The 21575-nt window shown below is 47.9% G+C and overlaps 1 protein-coding gene across 1 annotated transcript in view; it reads left to right on the top strand.

The window, feature by feature from the left end:
* LOC148182577 (uncharacterized) overlaps positions 1 to 17613 on the top strand; it is a 63735-nt gene extending 46122 nt beyond the window's left edge. The window contains exons 2-3 of the mRNA XM_088067302.1: positions 11931 to 12821; positions 17532 to 17613. Of these exons, the coding sequence (XP_087923428.1) occupies positions 11931 to 12821; positions 17532 to 17613 (973 nt within the window). The remainder of the gene's footprint in view (positions 1 to 11930; positions 12822 to 17531) is intronic.
* The last annotated feature ends 3962 nt before the right edge of the window (positions 17614 to 21575 follow it).

The raw sequence follows: 21575 nt of genomic DNA, 5'->3' as shown, positions 1-21575 counted from the left end.
TGCTCTGGGGTGCTCTGGGATGCTCTGGGATCCTCTGGGATGCTCTGGGATGCTCTGGGGTGCTCTGAGATGCTCCGGGGTGCTCTGGGATGCTCTCGGGTGCTCTGGGGTGCTCTGGGGTGCTCTGGGGTGCTCTGGGATGCTCTCGGGTGCTCTGGGATGCTCTCGGGTGCTCTGGGGTGCTCTCGGGTGCTCTGGGGTGCTCTGGGGTGCCCTGGGGTGCTCTGGGATGCTCTGGGGTGCTCTGGGGTGCTCTGGGGTGCTCTGGGATGCACTGGGGTGCTCTGGGGTGCTCTGGGGTGCTCTGGGATGCTCTCGGGTGCACTGGGGTGCTCTGGGATGCTCTGGGGTGCTCCGGGGTGCTCTGGGGTGCTCTGGGGTGCTCTGAGATGCTCTGGGATGCTCTGGGATGCTCTGGGGTGCTCTGAGATGCTCTGGGATGCTCTGGGATGCTCTGGGGTGCACTGGGATGCTCTGGGATGCTCTGGGGTGCTCTGGGATGCTCTGGGATCCTCTGGGATGCTCTGGGGTGCTCTGGGATGCTCTCGGGTGCTCTGGGGTGCTCTCGGGTGCACTGGGATGCTCTGGGGTGCTCTGGGGTGCTCTGGGATGCTCTGGGATCCTCTGGGATGCTCTGGGGTGCTCTGGGGTGCTCTGAGATGCTCCGGGGTGCTCTGGGATGCTCTCGGGTGCTCTGGGGTGCTCTGGGGTGCTCTGGGGTGCTCTGGGATGCTCTCGGGTGCTCTGGGGTGCTCTCGGGTGCACTGGGGTGCTCTGGGGTGCTCTGGGGTGCTCTGGGATGCTCTGGGGTGCTCTGAGATGCTCCGGGGTGCTCTGGGGTGCACTGGGGTGCTCTGGGGTGCTCTGGGATGCTCTGGGATGCTCTGGGGTGCACTGGGGTGCTCTGGGGTGCTCTGGGATGCTCTCGGGTGCTCTGGGGTGCTCTCGGGTGCTCTGGGGTGCTCTGGGGTGCTCTGGGGTGCTCTGGGATGCTCTGGGGTGCTCTGGGATGCTCTGGGGTGCTCTGGGGTGCTCTGGGGTGCTCCGGGGTGCTCTGGGGTGCTCTGGGATGCTCTCGGGTGCTCTGGGATGCTCTCGGGTGCACTGGGGTGCTCTGGGATGCTCTGGGGTGCTCCGGGGTGCTCTGGGGTGCTCTGGGGTGCTCTGGGATGCTCTGGGATGCTCTGGGGTGCTCTGAGATGCTCTGGGATGCTCTGGGATGCTCTGGGGTGCACTGGGATGCTCTGGGATGCTCTGGGGTGCTCTGGGATGCTCTGGGATCCTCTGGGATGCTCTGGGGTGCTCTGGGGTGCTCTGGGGTGCTCTCGGGTGCTCTCGGGTGCTCTGGGATGCTCTGGGGTGCTCCCAGCCCCTGCTCATGCCTGGAAACCACCAAAAATCTCCCTCCTCACCGGGTGGAGCCCTTAGGGACAGGGGACATCCCTGGCTCTGCACAAGCCCTGGCCCAGGGTGATTCCTGTCCCTCCTCCAGCTGGCACGGGGCAGGTCTGGAGCTGCTTTGTGGAGTTGCCCTGGGGGGAATGGCAGTAAAATCAGATTTATCCATGCAGGGTCTGGCCCTGGGAGCCTCCTGCCCTCCAGGCTGGGATGTGCGATGGCCAAAACTTTCAAAAGGCATCACAGAGCTCATCCATGGCAGAGGAAGGGTGGCAAGGGGGCCCTGATGGAAACAGAGACCTAAAAAACATCCAAATTTAATATGCAGATGGCAGAGTTAAGCCACAAGGTTTGTGTAGCAGAAGAAAATAACGTCCAGCATTAAGGGAGTTATTTCTCAGCCTGATTAATTCACCCATGAAATCAAATGGGTTGGAAGGGACGTGCTCTAGTGGCTTGCTGATCCTTGTTTTGCACAGCTCTATAGAAACTGCGGATGAGGAAAAATTATGAAGTCAAAGGAAATTTTTTGGCAATTTTCTTAGGTGGAAAGTTGGGTTGCACATGTCCTGCCCCACGGAAGCAGAATGTTTTGATGGCAGGTGGCTGCTAAGGTTGGAGGGGGAGAAGAGATTCTAAACCTGAGAAATCTGTGTGAGGGCACCGCTGAAAAATATAAAAATATAAAAATATAAAGAATATAAACCCAGGAGATGCCCATAGAGCAGTGGGAATATTTTGGGTATATTTGCCAGACCTAAAAGTGAGTGCTCACAGCAGATTGCCACTCTCTGATAAACAGATTGGCTTTGGTGCATCCTGGGAAAGTCTGGAAGACTTTCAGCAGAAAATAAGGTAGGCTGAGAAATGGCAGCAGATTCATGAGGTAGAAATAATTAAGGTAAATCCTGGAGCAGTTTGGTTCCTCTTCCTCAGTCTGTTTTCAAACAGAATATTCTGCATGATGAATTGTGGAAGTGCAGCACATGCTGGGAGGTTTTAACTGTCTCCTCAGATCATAAAGAGAGAGAAAAGGAATCCTGGCCTTGTTGATGGTTTAGGAAAAAAACTAAACACAGCTTAGGAAGAGAAAGGCTGTACCTTAAAAATTAATTGTTCAAGTACCAGGTCATTGTGGAGTAATGCACCGTGAAATGATGTTATTCTCCAGGAGAATTTCCATAAAGTTTAACACTCCATGACACATTCTTTTCCTATTGAAGTTAGTTAAAAACAGTACATAAAAGTGCAGGGTGAGTGGAGGGAGCCCAGGAAAAGCTGGAACAAAGGCTTAGCAGAGCCATCACACCCAGCTGAACCATCCCAGGCAGGCCCAGAGCTGAGGGAACATCACTCCTGGTGTGTTTTCCTGTTATTCACGTCGGGATAACGAGATTATCGGAATTTTATTTACTTTTTTGACTAAAGAGAAGGAGACAGAACACCTTGGTGGCTAAATGATTTAGGACAGAGCAGGGCCATCAGTCTGGGCCTGATTGCTGTCAAGCTCTGGGAAACTGGAGCTTTGCATGGGCATTCCTGGGCATGGGCCAGGCTTTTCCTGCTCGATTGGTGTCAGAGGAAATATTTGTTGGTGTTATAGATACATTTTATATTGTTGGCTTTTCACAAATATTAAGATGAATGTTATGCGTATAAGAATGAGAAATTTTGTTGTATTAATGTAGTTTTCTTTATTTCTGTTATTGATGAAATTTAGAAATTGTGGTATAATACATATATGTTAGGCTATGGCATAATATTAAAATAAAAACTGCTTTTGTTTGTATAAACCAAAGACTGAGGAAAAAAAAAAATAGCTGGAGAACTCCTGCATTTGTAAATATCTCATCCAGATGAAGACAGCAGTGACCAGAACTCTGGGGGGAGGAATTTATTGCATTTCTGGTATCAGGGAATGTAAATCTCAAGAAGATTGATCTATTGGGAAGGGGGCAAGAGAAAACTAAACAGAAGAACACCAAAGATCCTAAGAAGAATGTCTGAATATGTATGAGAATTTATGGATATGTATGAGAATTTATGGATATGTATGAGAATTTATGGATATGTAGCAGGATTCTGTTTTTAAGGGACAATCCTTTGTCAGTGAGGTGAATGCAGAGACACCTGGCCATATCTGTATACTTTTTATTTTGTTCTCCTAATTGTTTTCTTATTAAACTTTTAAATTCTACAAAAATTATGTGAACCTCGTTTTTCGCAGTGGGGAATGTTCTTTGAGAGGCTGGGAGGGAGAAGAGCAGGGCTGGAAGGGTGGAAAAGGGGCAGGGAGGGAGGGATGTGGCTCTGTGGATGTCCCCTCACCTGCTCTCAGCCTGAATTCACAGCAAAAATCTCCTCCCGAGGAGCCCTTCTAGAAAAGCAGTTTGTTTGTTTTGCAAACAGCCCAGCAGGCAAGCATCTGTTTATTTACATGTTTTATCTGTGTGACAAGTGAAGCCTCCCGGAGATTTGGAGGCCTTTAGAATGGGATCTGAAGTGATGATTTTCCTTAAAATAGTCTGGTGGCCTGGCCCTGTGCTGCTCCTGGGAATAAACACAAATTCCCAGGAATAAACACAAATTCCCAGGAATAAACACAAATTCCCAGGAATAAACACAAATTCCCAGGAATAAACACAAATTCCCAGGAATAAACACAAATTCCCAGGAATAGACACAAATTCCCAGGAATAAACACAAATTCCCAACAATAAACACAAATTCCCAGGAATAAACACAAATTCCCAGGAATAAACACAAATTCCCAACAATAAACACAAATTCCCAGGAATAAACACAAATTCCCAGGAATAAACACAAATTCCCGGGAATAAACACAAATTCCCAGGAATAAACACAAATTCCCAGGAATAAACACAACTTCCCAGGAATAGACACAAATTCCCAGGAATAAACACAACTCCCCAGGAATAAACACAAATTCCCAGGAATAAACACAACTCCCCAGGAATAAACACAAATTCCCAGGAATAAACACAACTCCCCAGGAATAAACACAAATTCCCAGGAATAAACACAAATTCCCAGGAATAAACACAAATTCCCAGGAATAAACACAACTCCCCAGGAATAAACACAAATACCCAGGAATAGACACAAATTCCCAGGAATAGACACAAATACCCAGGAATAAACACAAATTCCCAGGAATAAACACAACTCCCCAGGAATAAACACAAATTCCCAGGAATAAACACAAATTCCCAAGAATAAACACAACTCCCCAGGAATAAACACAAATTCCCAGGAATAGACACAACTCCCCAGGAATAAACACAAATTCCCAGGAATAGACACAACTCCCCAGGAATAGACACAAATTCCCAGGAATAAACACAAATTCCCAACAATAAACACAAATTCCCAGGAATAGACACAAATTCCCAGGAATAAACACAACTCCCCAGGAATAAACACAAATTCCCAGGAATAAACACAACTCCCCAGGAATAAACACAAATTCCCAGGATCTGCTGGCAGCAGCAGCAAGCCCCACGAGGCTCTGGAGCTCTGAAATGCAGAGGTGGCTGGGCAGGGTGCTCCGATGGCCACGGGGAAGGAAGATCCTGCCTGAGACCCTGGCCTCGTCCTGCTGCAGAAATCAAATCTGAGCAGAGCAGAAAAAAACCAAACTGCCTTGTTTTGTAGGGCTAGCTTGTGGACTTCTTGCATTTTTAAAAGAAGTCTTAAATGACTGTGGGAGTGGAAGTGCCTGAGGTGATTGACGGGCTTTTTTTGAAAGTTAGGCTTTCAAATTTATTGTGGTGCTCTTGGAAATATTGCCTGTGCAGCTCCAAACCGGAGCAGAGTGCTCCCGAGTACTTCATCCCTCTTTTTTATTTCCTTTTTACTCCCTCAAGCTCTGCAGATGCAGCAGATTTCTGGCAGGAGATGATGGGCCAGAACTATTAACCAGCTTCTAAATGCAAGATTAATTTATAGGCTGGTTTTATCCCTGACACTGCCCGAGCAGCCCTGGGAGAGACGGGATCCAAGCTCTGGCTGTGGCTGCAGAGCCCCTGGGGAGGGTCCCTGGGCATCAGGGAGGGTTCCTGGGCACATGGGGAGGGTCCCTGGGCACATGGGGAGGGTCCTGGGCATTCAGGGAGGGTCCCTGGGCACTCAGGGAGGGTCCCTGGGGTGTCCCTGGGCACATGGGGAGGGTCTCTTGGCACATGAGGAAGGTCCTGGGCACATGAGGAGGGTCCTGGGCATTCAGGAATGGTCCCTGGGCACATGAGGAGGGTCCTGGGCACATGGGGAGGGTCCTGGGCACTCAGGGAGGGTCCCTGGGGGTATGGGGAGGGTCTCTGGGCACATAAGGAGGGTCCCTGGCGTGTCCCTGGGTACATGGGGAGGGTCCTGGGCACATGAGGAGGGTCCCTGGGCACTCAGGGATGGTCCCTGGGCACATGGGGAGGGTCCCTGGGCACATGAGGAGGGTTCTGGGCACATGGGGAGGGTCCCTGGGCACTCAGGGAGGGTCCCTGGGCACATGAGGAGGGTCCTGGGCACTCAGGGAGGGTCCCTGGGCACTCAGGGAGGGTCCCTGGGCACATGGGGAGGGTCCCTGGGCACTCAGGGAGGGTCCCTGGGCACATGGGGAGGGTCCCTGGGCATTCAGGGAGGGTCCCTGGGCACTGCAGGGGAAGGCAGGGGCTGCTCTCCTGCTCCTTGGGCACTCTCTTCTTCCTTTCCTATCAGCTGATTTGGGTTTCCTTTCAACAATTTGGGTTAAATTCCCTGCTCTTTCCCCTCTCTTATCGTACACCCATTCCTGGATCTTCCCTCAGCTCTGAGGAGTTTTAGGGCTGAGGATGCTGAGAGGGAAGGGAGGAATGGGGGGAACAGTGGGACAAACCCTTCTGGCCCGTTTTGGAATGAATGATTTTCAGAGGCTATCAATTACAGCCCTTAACTGGGGAGCCCAGATTATGAAGAGGAATATAATTAGTGGCAAATTCTGTGAGCTATATAAAGACAAATAGGGGACTGGGATGAATGGGGGCTCATAAATTTTATTAAGAACCACATTTGGAGGTAATCATTTATTCCTGGGGCCCCTGGAAGTGATTCCAGACTGCAGGTTGTGCACACTGGAGCTGGAGAGAGGTCACTCCCTTTATTAAATCAACTGTAAGAGATTATTGATTCATAAAGAAAAATCGGTGTGTTTTAAACGGGGAGATGAATGGGCTCAGAGCAACGCTCCCTCTTCGCTGTCAAGTGGCTCTTTCCAGGTTTGCACTGGTTCCCCTCTTGCTGGAATCAATCATTTTCTCCCCCAGCCTCTCCTTTGTCCTGAGGGAGGTTCAGGGCCTGGCTGGAGCTCTGCTGTCACTGCTGTCACCCCGAAATCGTGAGAAGAGGGGATTTGTGGCAGGAGCATCGCTGGGCCTGCAGGGACACAGCCCCCGTGCCTCTGTCCCAGCCACGCACACCTGATCACTGTCAACACCAAAAAAATGACCTATAAACTCCTAAATACACTCCATTTTAAAATCTCCTACTTTCCCCCCAATCCTTCAATCTAATTAGGCTCACATCAGTATATTATTACAGAACGTAATCATTCCTTTTTTCTAATAACATTCATGGGTAATTTTATTTCTCATTTTCAGCCTCCTACTCCTGTGGTGTAATTAGTGTCTCTGGCACCTCGTGACGCTCAGAATGAGTTGCAGCTGCTAATTGCTAATTGAAAAATTAGAAACTCAGTTAGAAAAAGGATCTAATTAAAATGAAATTAGATAAAGTCCCTTCAAACTGGTTCCTTCCTCTTTGCTTTTCCCCCCAGTTTTGCGATCACAGAGCCATTAGCACTTGCCAATTACATTTAATTGTTAAACACAAATACATTTCCATTCGACTTCTTACAACAACCTTTGATTGGTGAGAGAAGTTATTTAGCAGGGGGGGCTGTAAGTCCCTCCTACCCTAAATTCCAGTAAATCACCTGCTGGGCAGGCTGGGACTGTGCAGATCTGTGGGGCAGCGCTGAGGAACCCCTGGATCTGTGATTTTGGCAATGTCCTGAGCTCTGTGTGCCCTCAGCCCGTGACCCTGAGCCCAGCAGGGTTTTCAGAGCCCAGCAGGGCTTTCAGAGCCCAGCAGAGTTTTCAGAGCCCAGCAGGGTTTTCAGAGCCCAGCAGGGTTTTCAGAGCCCAGCAGAGTTTTCAGAGCCCAGCAGGGTTTTCAGAGCCCAGCAGAGTTTTCAGAGCCCAGCAGAGTTTTCAGAGCCCAGCAGTTTTCAGAGCCCAGCAGGGCTTTCAGAGCCCAGCAGTTTTCAGAGCCCAGCAGTTTTCAGAGCCCAGCAGTTTTCAGAGCCCAGCAGTTTTCAGAGCCCAGCAGTTTTCAGAGCCCAGCAGTTTTCAGAGCCCAGCAGAGTTTTCAGAGCCCAGCAGAGTTTTCAGAGCCCAGCAGAGTTTTCAGAGCCCAGCAGTTTTCAGAGCCCAGCAGGGCTTTCAGAGCCCAGCAGTTTTCAGAGCCCAGCAGGGTTTTCAGAGCCCAGCAGGGTTTTCAGAGCCCAGCAGGGTTTTCAGAGCCCAGCAGGGTTTTCAGAGCCCAGCAGTTTTCAGAGCCCAGCAGAGTTTTCAGAGCCCAGCAGGTTTTTCAGAGCCCAGCAGTTTTCAGAGCCCTGTTTTCAGAGCCCAGCAGAGTTTTCAGAGCCCAGCAGGGCTTTCAGAGTCCAGTCCATTCCCCTGCTCCTGTCAGGAGAACAGAAGATGCCCGGGGTGGAGAGCTGGCTGCTTTGATTGAGGATTTATTCCTCGGTCCCAAGGAAGAGCCTCCATCCCTCGGGATGCCCCAGGAGCCGAGGGTGATGAGATGTGATGGGAGCAGAGCACAAGGGCTGGGGGCAGCCTGAGCTGCTGCTGGCATCATCCTCCCTCCTCTCTCACCCTGCTCCTGCCAGCCCTGCCTCCCCCAGAGCAGCCCTGCCCTTCCCAAATCCCTTCCTGCTCCTTCCCTAAAAACACCAAACACGCTCCTGCAGAGCTCTCCCAAGGTTACCAAGGACTTTGGGATGAAACAATGGAAATACAGAACAACATCTGGATTTTTATTGCCTTCACACGCAGTTCTCATCTTACAGCTGATGTTTTCTACACCCGGCAGTATTTTACTGCTTATTCTATAACTGGCTGTGATATGCTTATTAAATCATCTAGAATATATAAAATTGCACTTAATTACTCCATTATTGAGCTGCTCCAGCTCCAGGTGGGAGCATAAATAAATCCCAGTCATGGTTTTCAGGGTGTAGGGACAGTTCTTATGAATCAACAGTTATGTGGGCTTAGATGTATGTAATATATGTATATAGCTCATATATATTGATTTATAGCTCATATATATCACAGAGAGGGTGTCCAATGTCTGTCAGATTTGGAATTCAAACCTGTGGTGTACCCAGTGCATATTTTATTTTTATATATAATATAAATATATATATATATATAATATAATTTTATTTTTATATATAATATATAATTTTATTTTTATATATAATATATATTTTTATTTTTATATATAATATATATAATATATATAATTTTATTTATAGATATAATATATAATATATAATTTTATTTATAGATATATTATATATATAATTTTATTTTTATATATAATATATATAATATATAATTTTATTTTTATATATAATATATATAATTTTATTTTTATATATAATATATAATTTTATTTTTATATATAATATATATAATTTTATTTTTATATATAATATATAATTTTATTTTTATATATAATATATATAATTTTATTTTTATATATAATATATATAATTTTATTTTTATATATAATATATATAATATAAATAATATATATAATTTTATTTTTATATATTATATATATATTTTTATTTTTATATATAATATATATATATTTTTATATATATATAATATATAATTATTTTTATATATAATATATATAATTTTATTTTTATATTATATATATAATATATAATTTTATTTTTATATAATATATATAATATATATAATTTTATTTTTATATTATATATATATAATAATATATATAATAATATAATAATTCATGTCAGGATAACGACATTATTTATATTTTATATACATAAAAGGGGTTACTTTGTTTTAGCCTAAACTTAGTGTAAAAATGGCTTTTTGCCCCCACAGGGAATGTTCTCACTGGCTTCAGTGGAGCTGGGGTTTGTAGCAAAAGAGAAATCAAAGTGGGTGAAGTATCCTGAACTCAAGAAAAAAAAAAGGGTAGAAGAAAAGAACAGAAATTTTGCAGTAGGCTTTGCTGCGTGAAGCTTTACCTGCCCAGACATTCAGAGTGAACCATGGAAAAGCAGAGTTTGGCTGCCAGGAGGCTCTGCAGAGGAACTGATTCCTGGCTTGTGCAGGAAATCATCTGCCACAGCAAATATTTGTCGCTCTCTGTGTCAGTCACCTGTTCTGAGTAAAGGAACAGAGCAATCAGGTAGAGCAGGAATTGTGCAAACATTGGGATTCTCCATTACCATTTGACAAACAAGCACAGGGAGATACATTTCCTCCCTCTTTCATTTGTGCTGCATGGACACAAACACATCTCGAGCTCTGGTGTCACATTGCATTTGCAGAGCTCTGGAGCTGGGTGATGGTGAGTGGCAGCCCAAAGCAAAGGGCTGGGCTGGGAAACAATCATGCTGAAAAAAGACTTTTCCAAAGCCCTGGGGCTCCTGCGTGGGCTCAACAAACGAGAGGGGGTTTGTGTGGAGAGGGGATGGCATGGGGAGGGCAGAGCATGATTAGGAAGGACAGATCTTTTGTTAGAGGTTACTGATCCACTGGAAAAGAAAGATGAGTTGGAAAAAAAGGGCCTGGAAGGGTTGAATGCACGAGCGCTGCCCTGCAGCCCGCTCACACCCACTGTTCTTTTCAGCTGTTCTTTCAATTCCATGTTCCCGTGTTTCCCGTTGGCTCTCGTGGATTGTGCTGTGGATTTTGGAGTAAATAAGCACGGACAGTCACTCCTGGGAGCTGCTGGGGCTCGCTTCCCCAGGTTGCTGGCAGCGGGAGCTCCGGCAGATGTGGAGATGCTCTGCCAGCTGTGCAGGCTGGGGGTGCACACACACAGATTTCCTGCACACACACCTTTCCAGTTACACTAATACATACACAAAGCTAATTATTTCTCCTTAATTGGTGAGGCAAGATTGATTCAACATGGGTTCTTCCCCTGCTGAGAAAACTGACCAGTTCTGGGCCATTCAAAAAGAAATAAAAAGCTGGGGGGGCTGGAGGGTGTCCAGGGAAAGGAGAGGAGCTCTGGGAGAGCCAGAGCTGTGAGCAGCAGCTGGGGGAGCGGCAGAAAAACCTGAGGTTCTGTCCTTGGGGATTCTGGAATTCTGATGAACTCCTCACGGGTGGGAGTGGGAGAGTTGGGTGAGCTCCCCCCACGCAGGGAAAGGTTGGAATTCCGGCCCTTGGGTGGAAATTCCCATTCCCAAAGACAAAAGGTCCCGGGGACTGAGTGTGTGCTGCACACCTGGGAGCCCTGACGGGCAGGGCTTGACCAGATCCGCTCTGGAAGGTTTGGAAATGTGGATTTCTGTGCCTAAAGCACTGCACAGGACTTTCCCCCTCGGGAATAAATAAAAAATAAATAGCAGAGGCATATGGGGGAACTCACAGCACTTCTCCAGCTTGAAGCTTGGGAAAAAAAAATTAAAATATCAGAAGATAAAGATGGTAAGGGACCCCTGCAGGGAAAACCTTTTTGTCTAATGACCTTTCTGGGTCTATGATAGCAAATACAATGGCCAGAGCTCATAAATCATAGTTCAGGAAAACATCCTGAGGGCATGCTTTGACACTGTTTGCATATTCAAATGTTACCCCGCTCATGAAAGAGAGACAAAATGTTTTTTTCTCTCAAAAATGTCAGCACAGGCTGGATTAGAAAAGATAATTCAGAAGTACTCCCAGAGAATAATTACCACTGTCACCTACCTGCAATGTAGTTAATGAATGGGAAGAGAGTGTTTTATTAGAAAAAAAATTATGATTATTAGAGTAATTAATCAGCTGCGTGATGACAGTTTCCCTGGGAAAATAATCTCCAAAGGCCAAGTGTCTACAGGAGGGCATTTTGTTGATAAAGCACCAGGAGCACAAAACATTCTTCTCCCATTAAAGTGGAAGTGCTCATAGGGGTGGAATTACACCCTGCCCTCAGCACCTGCGGATCCTCAGCACTGGGGGAGCTCAGGGTTCATTCTCTCGCTGCTTAAATGCAGGAGAATTTCGTGGCCTTCTGCTCTCAGCCCAAAGAAATAAATACAAAAATAAATAAGCCTTCCTCTGGTGCCCCCTCTCCATCCCATCCATCTCAGCCCCAGCCCAGAGGCAGCTCAGGGTCTCTCCATGCTGAGCTCGGCTCTCCCCCGGGCACAAGGGGAGGTCTCCACCCTGGGAAGGGACAAATTCCCATCCCCTCTGCTCTGTGGGGAGGTAAAGAGAGAGCGGGCACAGGCAGGGGCTCCCTGGGGACACCGAGCTCCTTGGGGACACCGAGCTCCCTGGGGACACCGAGCTCCTTGGGGACACCGAGCTCCCCGGGGACACCGAGCTCCCCGGGGACACCAAGCTCCTTGGGGACACCGAGCTCCCCGGGGACACCGAGCTCCCCGGGGACACCGAGCTCCTTGGGGACACCGAGCTCCCCGGGGACACCGAGCTCCCTGGGGACACCGAGCTCCTTGGGGACACCGAGCTCCTTGGGGACACCGAGCTCCCCATGGACACCGAGCTCCTTGGGGACACCGAGCTCCTTGGGGACACCGAGCTCCCCGGGGACACCGAGCTCCTTGGGGACACCGAGCTCCTTGGGGACACCGAGCTCCCCATGGACACCGAGCTCCCCGGGGACACCGAGCTCCTTGGGGACACCGAGCTCCCCGGGGACACCGAGCTCCCTGGGGACACCGAGCTCCTTGGGGACACCGAGCTCCTTGGGGACACCGAGCTCCCCATGGACACCGAGCTCCTTGGGGACACCGAGCTCCTTGGGGACACCGAGCTCCCCGGGGACACCGAGCTCCTTGGGGACACCGAGCTCCTTGGGGACACCGAGCTCCCCGGGGACACCGAGCTCCCCAGGGACACCGAGCTCCCCGGGGACACCGAGCTCCCCAGGGACACCGAGCTCCCCGGGGACACCGAGCTCCCCATGGACACCGAGCTCCTTGGGGACACCGAGCTTCCTGGGGACACCGAGCTCCCCGGGGACACCGAGCTCCTTGGGGACACCGAGCTCCCTGGGGACACCGAGCTCCCCGGGGACACCGAGCTCCTTGGGGACACCGAGCTCTCTCCTCGGCTGCCCTGGGGCAGCACCACAGGGCACGGGCAAGGGGAACGGCCTGGCCCAAGAGCCAGTTTGGATCTGCAGAATTTGGGAGCTGGGCTCAGCAGGGGCACTTGGAGCAGAGGAGTTTGGGTTTGGGTTTGGGTTTGGGTTTGGGTTTGGGTTTGGGTTTGGGTTTGGGTTTGGGTTTGGGTTTGGGTTTGGGTTTGGGCTCAGCAGGGGCACTTTGAGCAGAGAGGTTTGGGTTTGGCTGTGCAAGGGCAGTTTGAGCACAGGGGTTTGGGTTTGGGGGACAGTTTGAGCACAGGGGTTTGGGTTTGGGGGACAGTTTGAGCACAGGGGTTTGGGGGACAGTTTGAGCACAGGGGTTTGGGTTTGGGGGACAGTTTGAGCACAGGGGTTTGGGTTTGGGGGACAGTTTGAGCACAGGGGTTTGGGTTTGGGGGACAGTTTGAGCACAGGGGTTTGGGTTTGGGTTTGGGGGACAGTTTGAGCACAGGGGTTTGGGGGACAGTTTGAGCACAGGGGTTTGGGTTTGGGGGACAGTTTGAGCACAGGGGTTTGGGTTTGGGTTTGGGGGACAGTTCGAGCACAGGGGTTTGGGTTTGGGGGACAGTTTGAGCACAGGGGTTTGGGTTTGGGGGACAGTTTGAGCACAGGGGTTTGGGTTTGGGGGACAGTTTGAGCACAGGGGTTTGGGTTTGGGTTTGGCTCTGCCCAGCCCCAAGCCCTGGTGCAGTTCCCTGCAGGTCCTGTCTGGTGAAGGTCCCGGAGCTCGGGGAGCTCTCAGGTCCCTGCTGTCCCCCAGTGTCTCTGTCCCCTCCTCGCTCCCTGGGCTGCTCCTGCCCGCAGCCCCAGCACGGTTTCCATCCTGGATATTCCTTCCAAGTAAAACAAGTGTGTTCACAGCAGACTAACCACAGCCGAGGATAATGCAGGAACAAGTGCCAAGGGCAACAGCTCAGAGATACGTTATTTACATATTTATTAGAAATTCAGGGCTGTTTGGGAGAGCAAACCACTTCTGACTTCAATTCCAATAAGTAAACGACCCAATGGGCAAATAAAAGCAAAAGGAAACATACAGTGCCACAGTTTACACAAGCTAATACAGTAAAACAAAATATTCTGAACATGAAACTATTCTGCAAGATATTAAAAAAAAACAACACTACCTTTATGCTGCTTCTTAGTTAAGCATTCAGAAAATAGTAACTGCAAAATGATTTAATTATATGTGCTATCAGTTGCCTCCCAGACTAACAGAAAGATAATTAATCCTTGTTTATCTAAAACTACGCTGGAGTTCAGTTCAAACCGCCCTGCAGCAACGAGCATCGCTTCTGCTTCAGCTGAACTCGCGCTGGCCTTTCTTGCACCAGTTTTTTCCCTTCTCTGAGCAGTTTAAGGGTGAGAGGAATAACGATAGCTGCTGGCTGTCATCTGTGGAGGAGCCCTGTGACGGTGGGAGGTGACAAACCCGTGTGGGAGCTGGGGATGGGAGGGAGGGTTCTGTGCCCAGCTCGCTCACGGACTCCGGGATTTTACACTGAAGTTGTTGAAATCTCTCTCTCCATAAAAAGGCCCAGTGGAAGAGTCAGAGCCTTGGAACGAAAAGATCTCCAAGGCCCCTTCCAACCCAGGCCGTTCCATGAGTCCATGAGAACATGGGGAGGTGGAGCTCGATGACAACAATAACAACAACAATAAAACAATAATAAAAATTAATAATAATTAATAAATAAAAATAATAAATACTACTACTAATAATAACTAATAAATAATACTACTACTAATAAATACTACTACTACCACTAATAACAGTAACAATAACAATAACGACAATAACAACAACAAAACAACAACAAAACAACGAAACAACAACATAACAACAACAATAATAAAAAAATAATAATAACAATAACAATAAAAATAAAATTATAATAGCAGTATCAATATTATTATTAAGAATAACAATAACAATAAAAATAAAAATAAAATAATAATAGCAATATCAATATTATTATTAAGAATAACAATAAAAATAAAAATAAAATAATAATAGCAATATCAATATTATTATTAAGAATAACAATAAATAATAATAGCAATATCAATAGTAATATTAGTAATAGTAATAATAATAGTAATAATAGTAATAATAATAGTAATAATAGTAATAGTAATAATAATGATAATAATGATAATAATGATAATAATGATAATAATGATAATGATAATGATAATAATAATAATAATAATAATTATAATAATAATAACAATAATGAGGGGCTCCCCCAGCATGGAGAGCACAGCCCCATTCCCAGCACAGCCAAGGACATCAGAGCTTCCACAGGAAAATCTCCCAAGCCTTTCTCCTGGCAGAGGAGGCTCTGAAGTTAATTTAAAAGAGGCTCTCGGTGTTGGAGCAGGGCTCTGCTGGGACCTTTTGGGAATTGGGAAAAATGATTAACAGATGTGCCTTCCCATTTCCCCATCTATCTCCTTTGAATTGCAAAGTGGCCTCCTGCTTATTTTGAAGTACAATATGTCCAACCTCCCAGGCACAGCTTATTGCTAATTTCCTGTGCCACGATGAATCTATGATTTATTTAACGAATTTCCACCCAGCAAATAAACCAACATTTGTTCTACCTGGAGGGCACTTTCCAAATACCACAGCACAGCCAGGCATGGCCGCAACAGTTGGCGGGGGAATGGTGGCCAAAATGATGAGCTGGGGGTCTCATTTCAGACAGGAAAATGGGAAATCGTGGGAGTGTCCCCACAAAACACAGCACCCATCCTCACTGGGGTCCTTCTGGCAAGCACAACCGCCCTGGAGCCGTCCCATTTTTATTATCTGTATTTTTATATCCACATGCACTCACCTCCTGTGTGACACCAGAGGTTTTCTGTGCCCAAATGCCCGCCCAGAGTTTAATGGCTCGGTGCTGAGGAAAGGCTTGGGTGCACCAAAGTCCCCTTGAACTTCAGCTAAACTTCAGACTAGAAAGAACCCCTGAATTCCACTATTTCATGTCAGCGTTTGTTCCCACCCCAGTTTGAAAAGCTCTGGTTCTTTGGCAGGGATGTTTGTTTACTCGCTCTCCAATATGGAATAGAAGTGTCCAGATTTGGGGTTTTTATGGACTTGGAGGTTTTCCTCGTAAAACAGGGAATGCAAAGTTGTCTGGAGCTGCAGCAGTGTCAGACAGCAGCTGCCACCCAGGTGGGGACGGTGTCCAGGACCTCAGAGCCTTTCTGTGTTTGGTGTGCACGGCTCCAGAGCCTCCTCCCTTGGATAAAAACAGGAATTTCTGGGGCTGGAAGCAATGCACGAGGGCAGGACACGACTTTCTATTCCAGAGCAGTTCAACTGCTGCATTTGGAGATGTCACAGTGGGTAATAAAATATATTCCCCGTGTTCAGAGCTGAAGAAAGAAGCTTCCCCCAAACAAACACAATGCAAAGGAATTTTCTTGGGGTTTTATTTGCTTTGTGTTATTAAAGTGACAGGTCTGTGCTCTCCAGGCAGTGTGGGGGATTAGAAAGGCTCCAAGGACAGAGCTCAGGCCCCAGTGGGTGCTTCACTTCCACAACAAACAAATGCATTCCTCTCCCTCCTCATCTCCCTGTGCCAGGCTGGGGGCTCCTGGTGCTGCCTGCTGAATGTGAAGAACCAAAATATCCCTCCCTGCCCAGGGAATAAAAAGCACCTGAGCAAGAAAAAAAACCCCTGAAACATTGCTGTTTACAGAATTGTTTTCTTTTTTTTTTTTTTTTTTTCCCTCTGCATCATATTTGAAATGTATAAAATATTTAGCTTAGGCAAATGTAGTCAGATTGTAATAGACTTCTCCAGCTTGCAGGGAGAGGGGCTGGTTGTTTGCTCTCTGCTGTGTAAATAACTGGCACAGAAAGGCAGAATTCCCTGTCTGGAGCAGAGCAGGGCGGTGGGAGCTGTGCACTTGAAACCACAGAGAGTGAAGAAGTTGTCTGGATAATAATAGTAATAATAATAATAATAATTATATTATATTATATTATATTATATTATATTATATTATATTATATTATATTATATTATATTATATTATATTATATTATATTATATTATATTATATTATATTATATTATACTATATTATATTATATTATATTATACTATATTATATTATACTATATTACATTATATTATATTATATTATATTATATTATATTATATTATATTATGCTATGTTATATTATATTATATTATATTATACTATATTATACTATATTATACTATATTATACTATATTATACTATATTATACTATATTATATTATATTATACTATATTATATTATACTATATTACATTATGTTATATTATATTATATTATATTATATTATATTATATTATATTATATTATATTATATTATATTATATTATATTATATTATTATAACACCTGTTCTGTGTGAGGAGAGAGAAGGGGGAGTGAAATGCACATTTCATGTGTCGGTCCCACACAAACACATCCCTCCTGGAGAGGAAGGAAAGCTCCCTGGGATCCCAGGCCCGGCTGCTGGGGCTGGGGCAGTGGGAGGTGACCCTGCCCTGGCTGGGATTTGGGGTCATTCCAACCCAAACCGTTGCGTGGCTCCATGAGGAGGGTGGGGAGCAGAGGAGAGGTTCAGGGCAGCAGGAGGAGCTGGGATGGCAGCTGTGGGATGTGTCAGTGGCTCTTTTTCCCCATGACCTGCAGGTTCATGGCCTGCTGTGGGACCTGGACCCGTCTTTCCGAAATCAGGAGTGAAATTCCCCACGCAGAGCTGAGCAGCTCCTAGAGGGCTCCTTGAGGCTGCCAGCTCTCCCTTGCTGGGTGCTCAGCTCCAGAGCCTGGCAGTCCCCTGGGACTCCTTGAGAAGGAACTGGAATTCACATCCAGGGATCCTGAGGCAGTGGCTGCTTGCAGGAATCCAGTCTGGCGCTCCCACTGACACACCTCACAGCTCCAGCAAAGCCTGCTGTTTAGAAAACAGTCAATAACATTTGTGAGGAATTATTTTTTTTCCCAAGGACACCTTTAGTTTCAGTCTCCAAGGGAGCTGGGAATAAATTGTTCCTCACTATCAGCAGCTGACCCCTCTGCTTGTTTAAAATGTGGGCGTCTTCAGAACAAAAAACACCATTTGCTAAATGAAGCAAAACATCATAATAGGTTTAATGATGTAGATTTATCTCCTAACAGTTGTTTTGAGATCACAACAAATCATTAAAATCATTAACTCTCCAAGCTAAATTAGATTACAGATCTTGGGGAATGTCTGGCCACTGCATTTGCAAACAGTGCCTCTTCCTGCCTGTGCCAGTCATTAATTCTGCTCAGATTCCTCCACAAACAATGAACCAATTCAGCAGAGTCCAAGTCAGATTAAACAAAAAAAGCCAACGTCTTTGTGTGTGTCTGCATGTTTTGTTTCTTCTTCCAGACTGTTTCCAGCAGCAGGAAAGGTTTCCCGGGCGAGTCTCTCCATGGGGAGCTGTGTGTCTGTCTGGAGCCAGCCATGGCCCAGAGCCCCCGAGGGATGGAGACACACGTGGAGCACCCCAGGCCCTGGCTGGGAGCCCGGGGTGGTTGCACCCCTCGAGGGCAGCGCCCTGGGGCTGCCACCAGCGTGGATCTGAGCCAGGAGAGGGGACAGAGCAGAGGGGCCTGGCTGAGAGCTGCTGGCTCAGAGCCTTCCCTTCCCCAGGGGCTCCGCACAGCCCTGGCTCACATCTGTCCTGTCCCACAGCAAGAGGAGCTCTCCTGGGGCCCAGGCTGGCCAGGCACTCCCCATCCCTGGGAGTGTCCAGGGACAGGCTGGATGAGGCTGGGAGCAACCTGGGACAGAGGGGATGGGATGGAAGGAGGAGGGATGGAAGGGGATGGGATGGAAGGGGATGGAAGGGGATGGGATGGAAGGGGATGGAAGGGGATGGGATGGAAGGAGATGGGATGGAAGGAAATGAGGTGGAAGGAGGTGGGAGGGAAGGGGATGGGATGGAAGGAGGTGGGATGGAAGGGGATGGGATGGAAGGAGGTGGGATGGTAGAAGAAGGGCTTTGAGGTCCCTTCCAGCCCAAGCCATCCTCTGATCCTGTTCCAGTTCCCTTCCTCAGGACCTGGCCCTGTCCCCTGCCGTGCCAGGCAGGCTGCAATGCTGCTTTGGAGGTGTAACTGCACAGGAAAAGCATTACTGGGTTTTTTTCTTTTGATCCCTCTTTCTTTTCAATTCAGTTTTGTCTTTCCTCCTGTTCCCACGGACGATCCAGCTGTTAAAGGCGGTGTTGGCTTCCCAAAAGAAGGAATAACTGGAATTATTATTTCTGCTCATGGCTGGCTGCTCTTGTCCAGTCCTGAGGAGGCTCCTGAGAACACCAGGGCCACGTCAGGCTGTGCTTGTGGGGAGGACAATGAAAACAAGCTCTGGGTGCAGACAGCTGTGAATGCAGCTCAGGAATTCAGGCTGCAGCTGCAGCTGTACAGAACTGGCCGTGTCCCTCCAGCCAGGAATGAGGATGGAGCTCTGGCCAAAGGCTCCAGGGGAATGTGCAGCTCAGGGATGGAAACCAGCCCAGAGCAGCCTGGTCTGTGTCTTACAGGAGCTTTCTGTATCCAGAGACAATCTTATCTCGTTTGTGAACTTCCTTCAGCATCCTAAAGATGGTGTGGGAAGCTGAGCATTCGTTTCTGTCTTTCCAGAGCCATTTTTAGTATCTTTATTGTTTCCTTGCATTTTAGAACCTATTCTTTATCCCTCAGCCACCTCATTTTCTCCTTTCCCCCCTCCTCTGTGGTTCACCTTCCCCAGGCTGCCTCCTGAGCCAGTTTCATCTGTGAGACTGTGTAACCCTTGGCAGATTTCTCTCTTATTGCCCCCGTGGTTCACTGCAAAGAGTTTCACACTTATCCAAAAGGGAATAATTTGGGAAATGGGAGAAAAAAAAATAAAAAATAAGAAAGCGATCCAAATAGAAATGTGCATTCTTTGTAGTGGAGGGGAAGGAGAATTGATTTGAAGGGAAATGGACTTTCTCAAATGCTGAGCAAGCTCAGGTGTCCGAGGAAAGGGAGATGAGAAGCTGATCTGGGGGAGTGGAAGGTGAGGAGCTGGAGGATTTGGAAGAGCTTTTGCAGTGCCCAGGGTGGGGCAGGATGAAGGGCTGGGGATGATGTGGGAGCAGTGGGGTCTGACTGGGGACCAGCCCAGCCTGGAGGAGCTGCCCTTGCAGCCGAGCCCGTGGCCAGAGCAAAGCCTGGGGGCTGCAAAGAGCCCTGATAAAAAGCCTTTGGAATAGCTGAGAGGCCTGGGAAGGGATTCAGTGGGGATAGAGCTGTCCTCCAGCCCGTGCCCTGCAGGAATGGAGCACTTCCCAAACCTTTAGGAGCAGTTTGGTGCCAGCACTGTACCCGCAGCTCACACCCCCAGAGCAGCTGCTTCTCGCATCTGGGCTGCTCCAGAGTGGGCACCGGGTGTCACTGGGATCACTGGTCGTTACTGGGATCACCGGGTCTCACCGGGATCACCGGGTGTCGCTGGGATCACTGGGTGTCACTGGGATCACCGGGTCTCACCAGGATCACCGGGTGTCACTGGGATCACTGGTCGTTACTGGGATCACCGGGTCTCACCGGGATCACCGGGTGTCACTGGGATCACTGGTCGTTACTGGGATCACCGGGTCTCACCGGGATCACCGGGTGTCGCTGGGATCACTGGGTGTCACTGGTTGTTACTGGGATCACCGGGATCACCAAGTGTCACTGGGATCACCAGGATCACTGGTTGTTACTGGGATCACCGGGATCACGGGGATCACCAGGATCACCAGGATCACTGGGTGTCACCAGGTCTCACCGGGATCACCAGGATCACCAGGATCACTGGGTGTCACCTGGCTTCCCCGCCGGCCCGGGGCCAGCACCCCTGGCCAGTCCTGGCTTTGCTCACGAAGCTTTTGGCTGCTGGTTGAGGGGAGAGCCCACGGCTCTGGGGGTGGCTGAGGCCGCAGTTCCCCGAGCTGATGGACAAGGAGGTGTCCCTGGAGGTGACACAGGGTGACACAGGGTGACACAGGGTGACAGCCGGGGCAGAGCAGCCTCCAGGAGGGGCTCAGGCTCAGCCCCTGTGCCCCAGCCCCAGCTCTTTGCTTTGCACGGGAGCCAAACTCCCAAACACCGGGGGAAAGTCGCCTCCAGCGTTTTTTCGGAGTTGGAGGGGGAGCAGTCTGGCTCTTGACATCTTGGCAGGGGTTCTCAAAGCCCATATGTCAGATTCAGAGGAACAGTTCACATTAATTTTAAATGGAAATCTTAGACCTTTGCTAGGCAACTGCAGCTCTCATTGCAATTCTCCCCACAATTTACTCCAAATAGGCTTGACAATAGCACGCTAAAATCTGAGTGCTTCAGCAAAACAGAATCACACCCTTTGGAGTGAACAGCCATCCTCATTCCATTTGTCTGGTGGCAATTAAAATAAGCGTGAAATGTGCTTGGGCATGCCTTGGTCTCATGCACATTTTAAATATTAACTCCAAGTCTTCGTTCCTATTATTTAGTAATAATGTTTATTATTGATAGGGCTGTAGTACCTGGGGGCCAATCTTTCATTATTCACTCTAAGCATACATCAGAAACAGTTCTTCCCTCAAAGCATTACTGATCTAATTGAAGGCTCACATGGGTTAATGGGTACCTTAATGGTGTTTATTTCATGTAGAGAATAGCCTGTGCTTCCATCCCTCCTGCTCACGGCTCTGG

The sequence above is a fragment of the Pseudopodoces humilis genome, chromosome 26, assembly GCF_049639895.1.
Source record: "Pseudopodoces humilis isolate 2021_Gansu_Grassland_sample_001 chromosome 26, ASM4963989v1, whole genome shotgun sequence".
NCBI lineage: Eukaryota > Metazoa > Chordata > Aves > Passeriformes > Paridae > Pseudopodoces > Pseudopodoces humilis.
The sequence above is the reverse complement of the archived record's forward strand: the minus strand, read 5'-3'. Positions and strand labels throughout refer to the sequence as shown.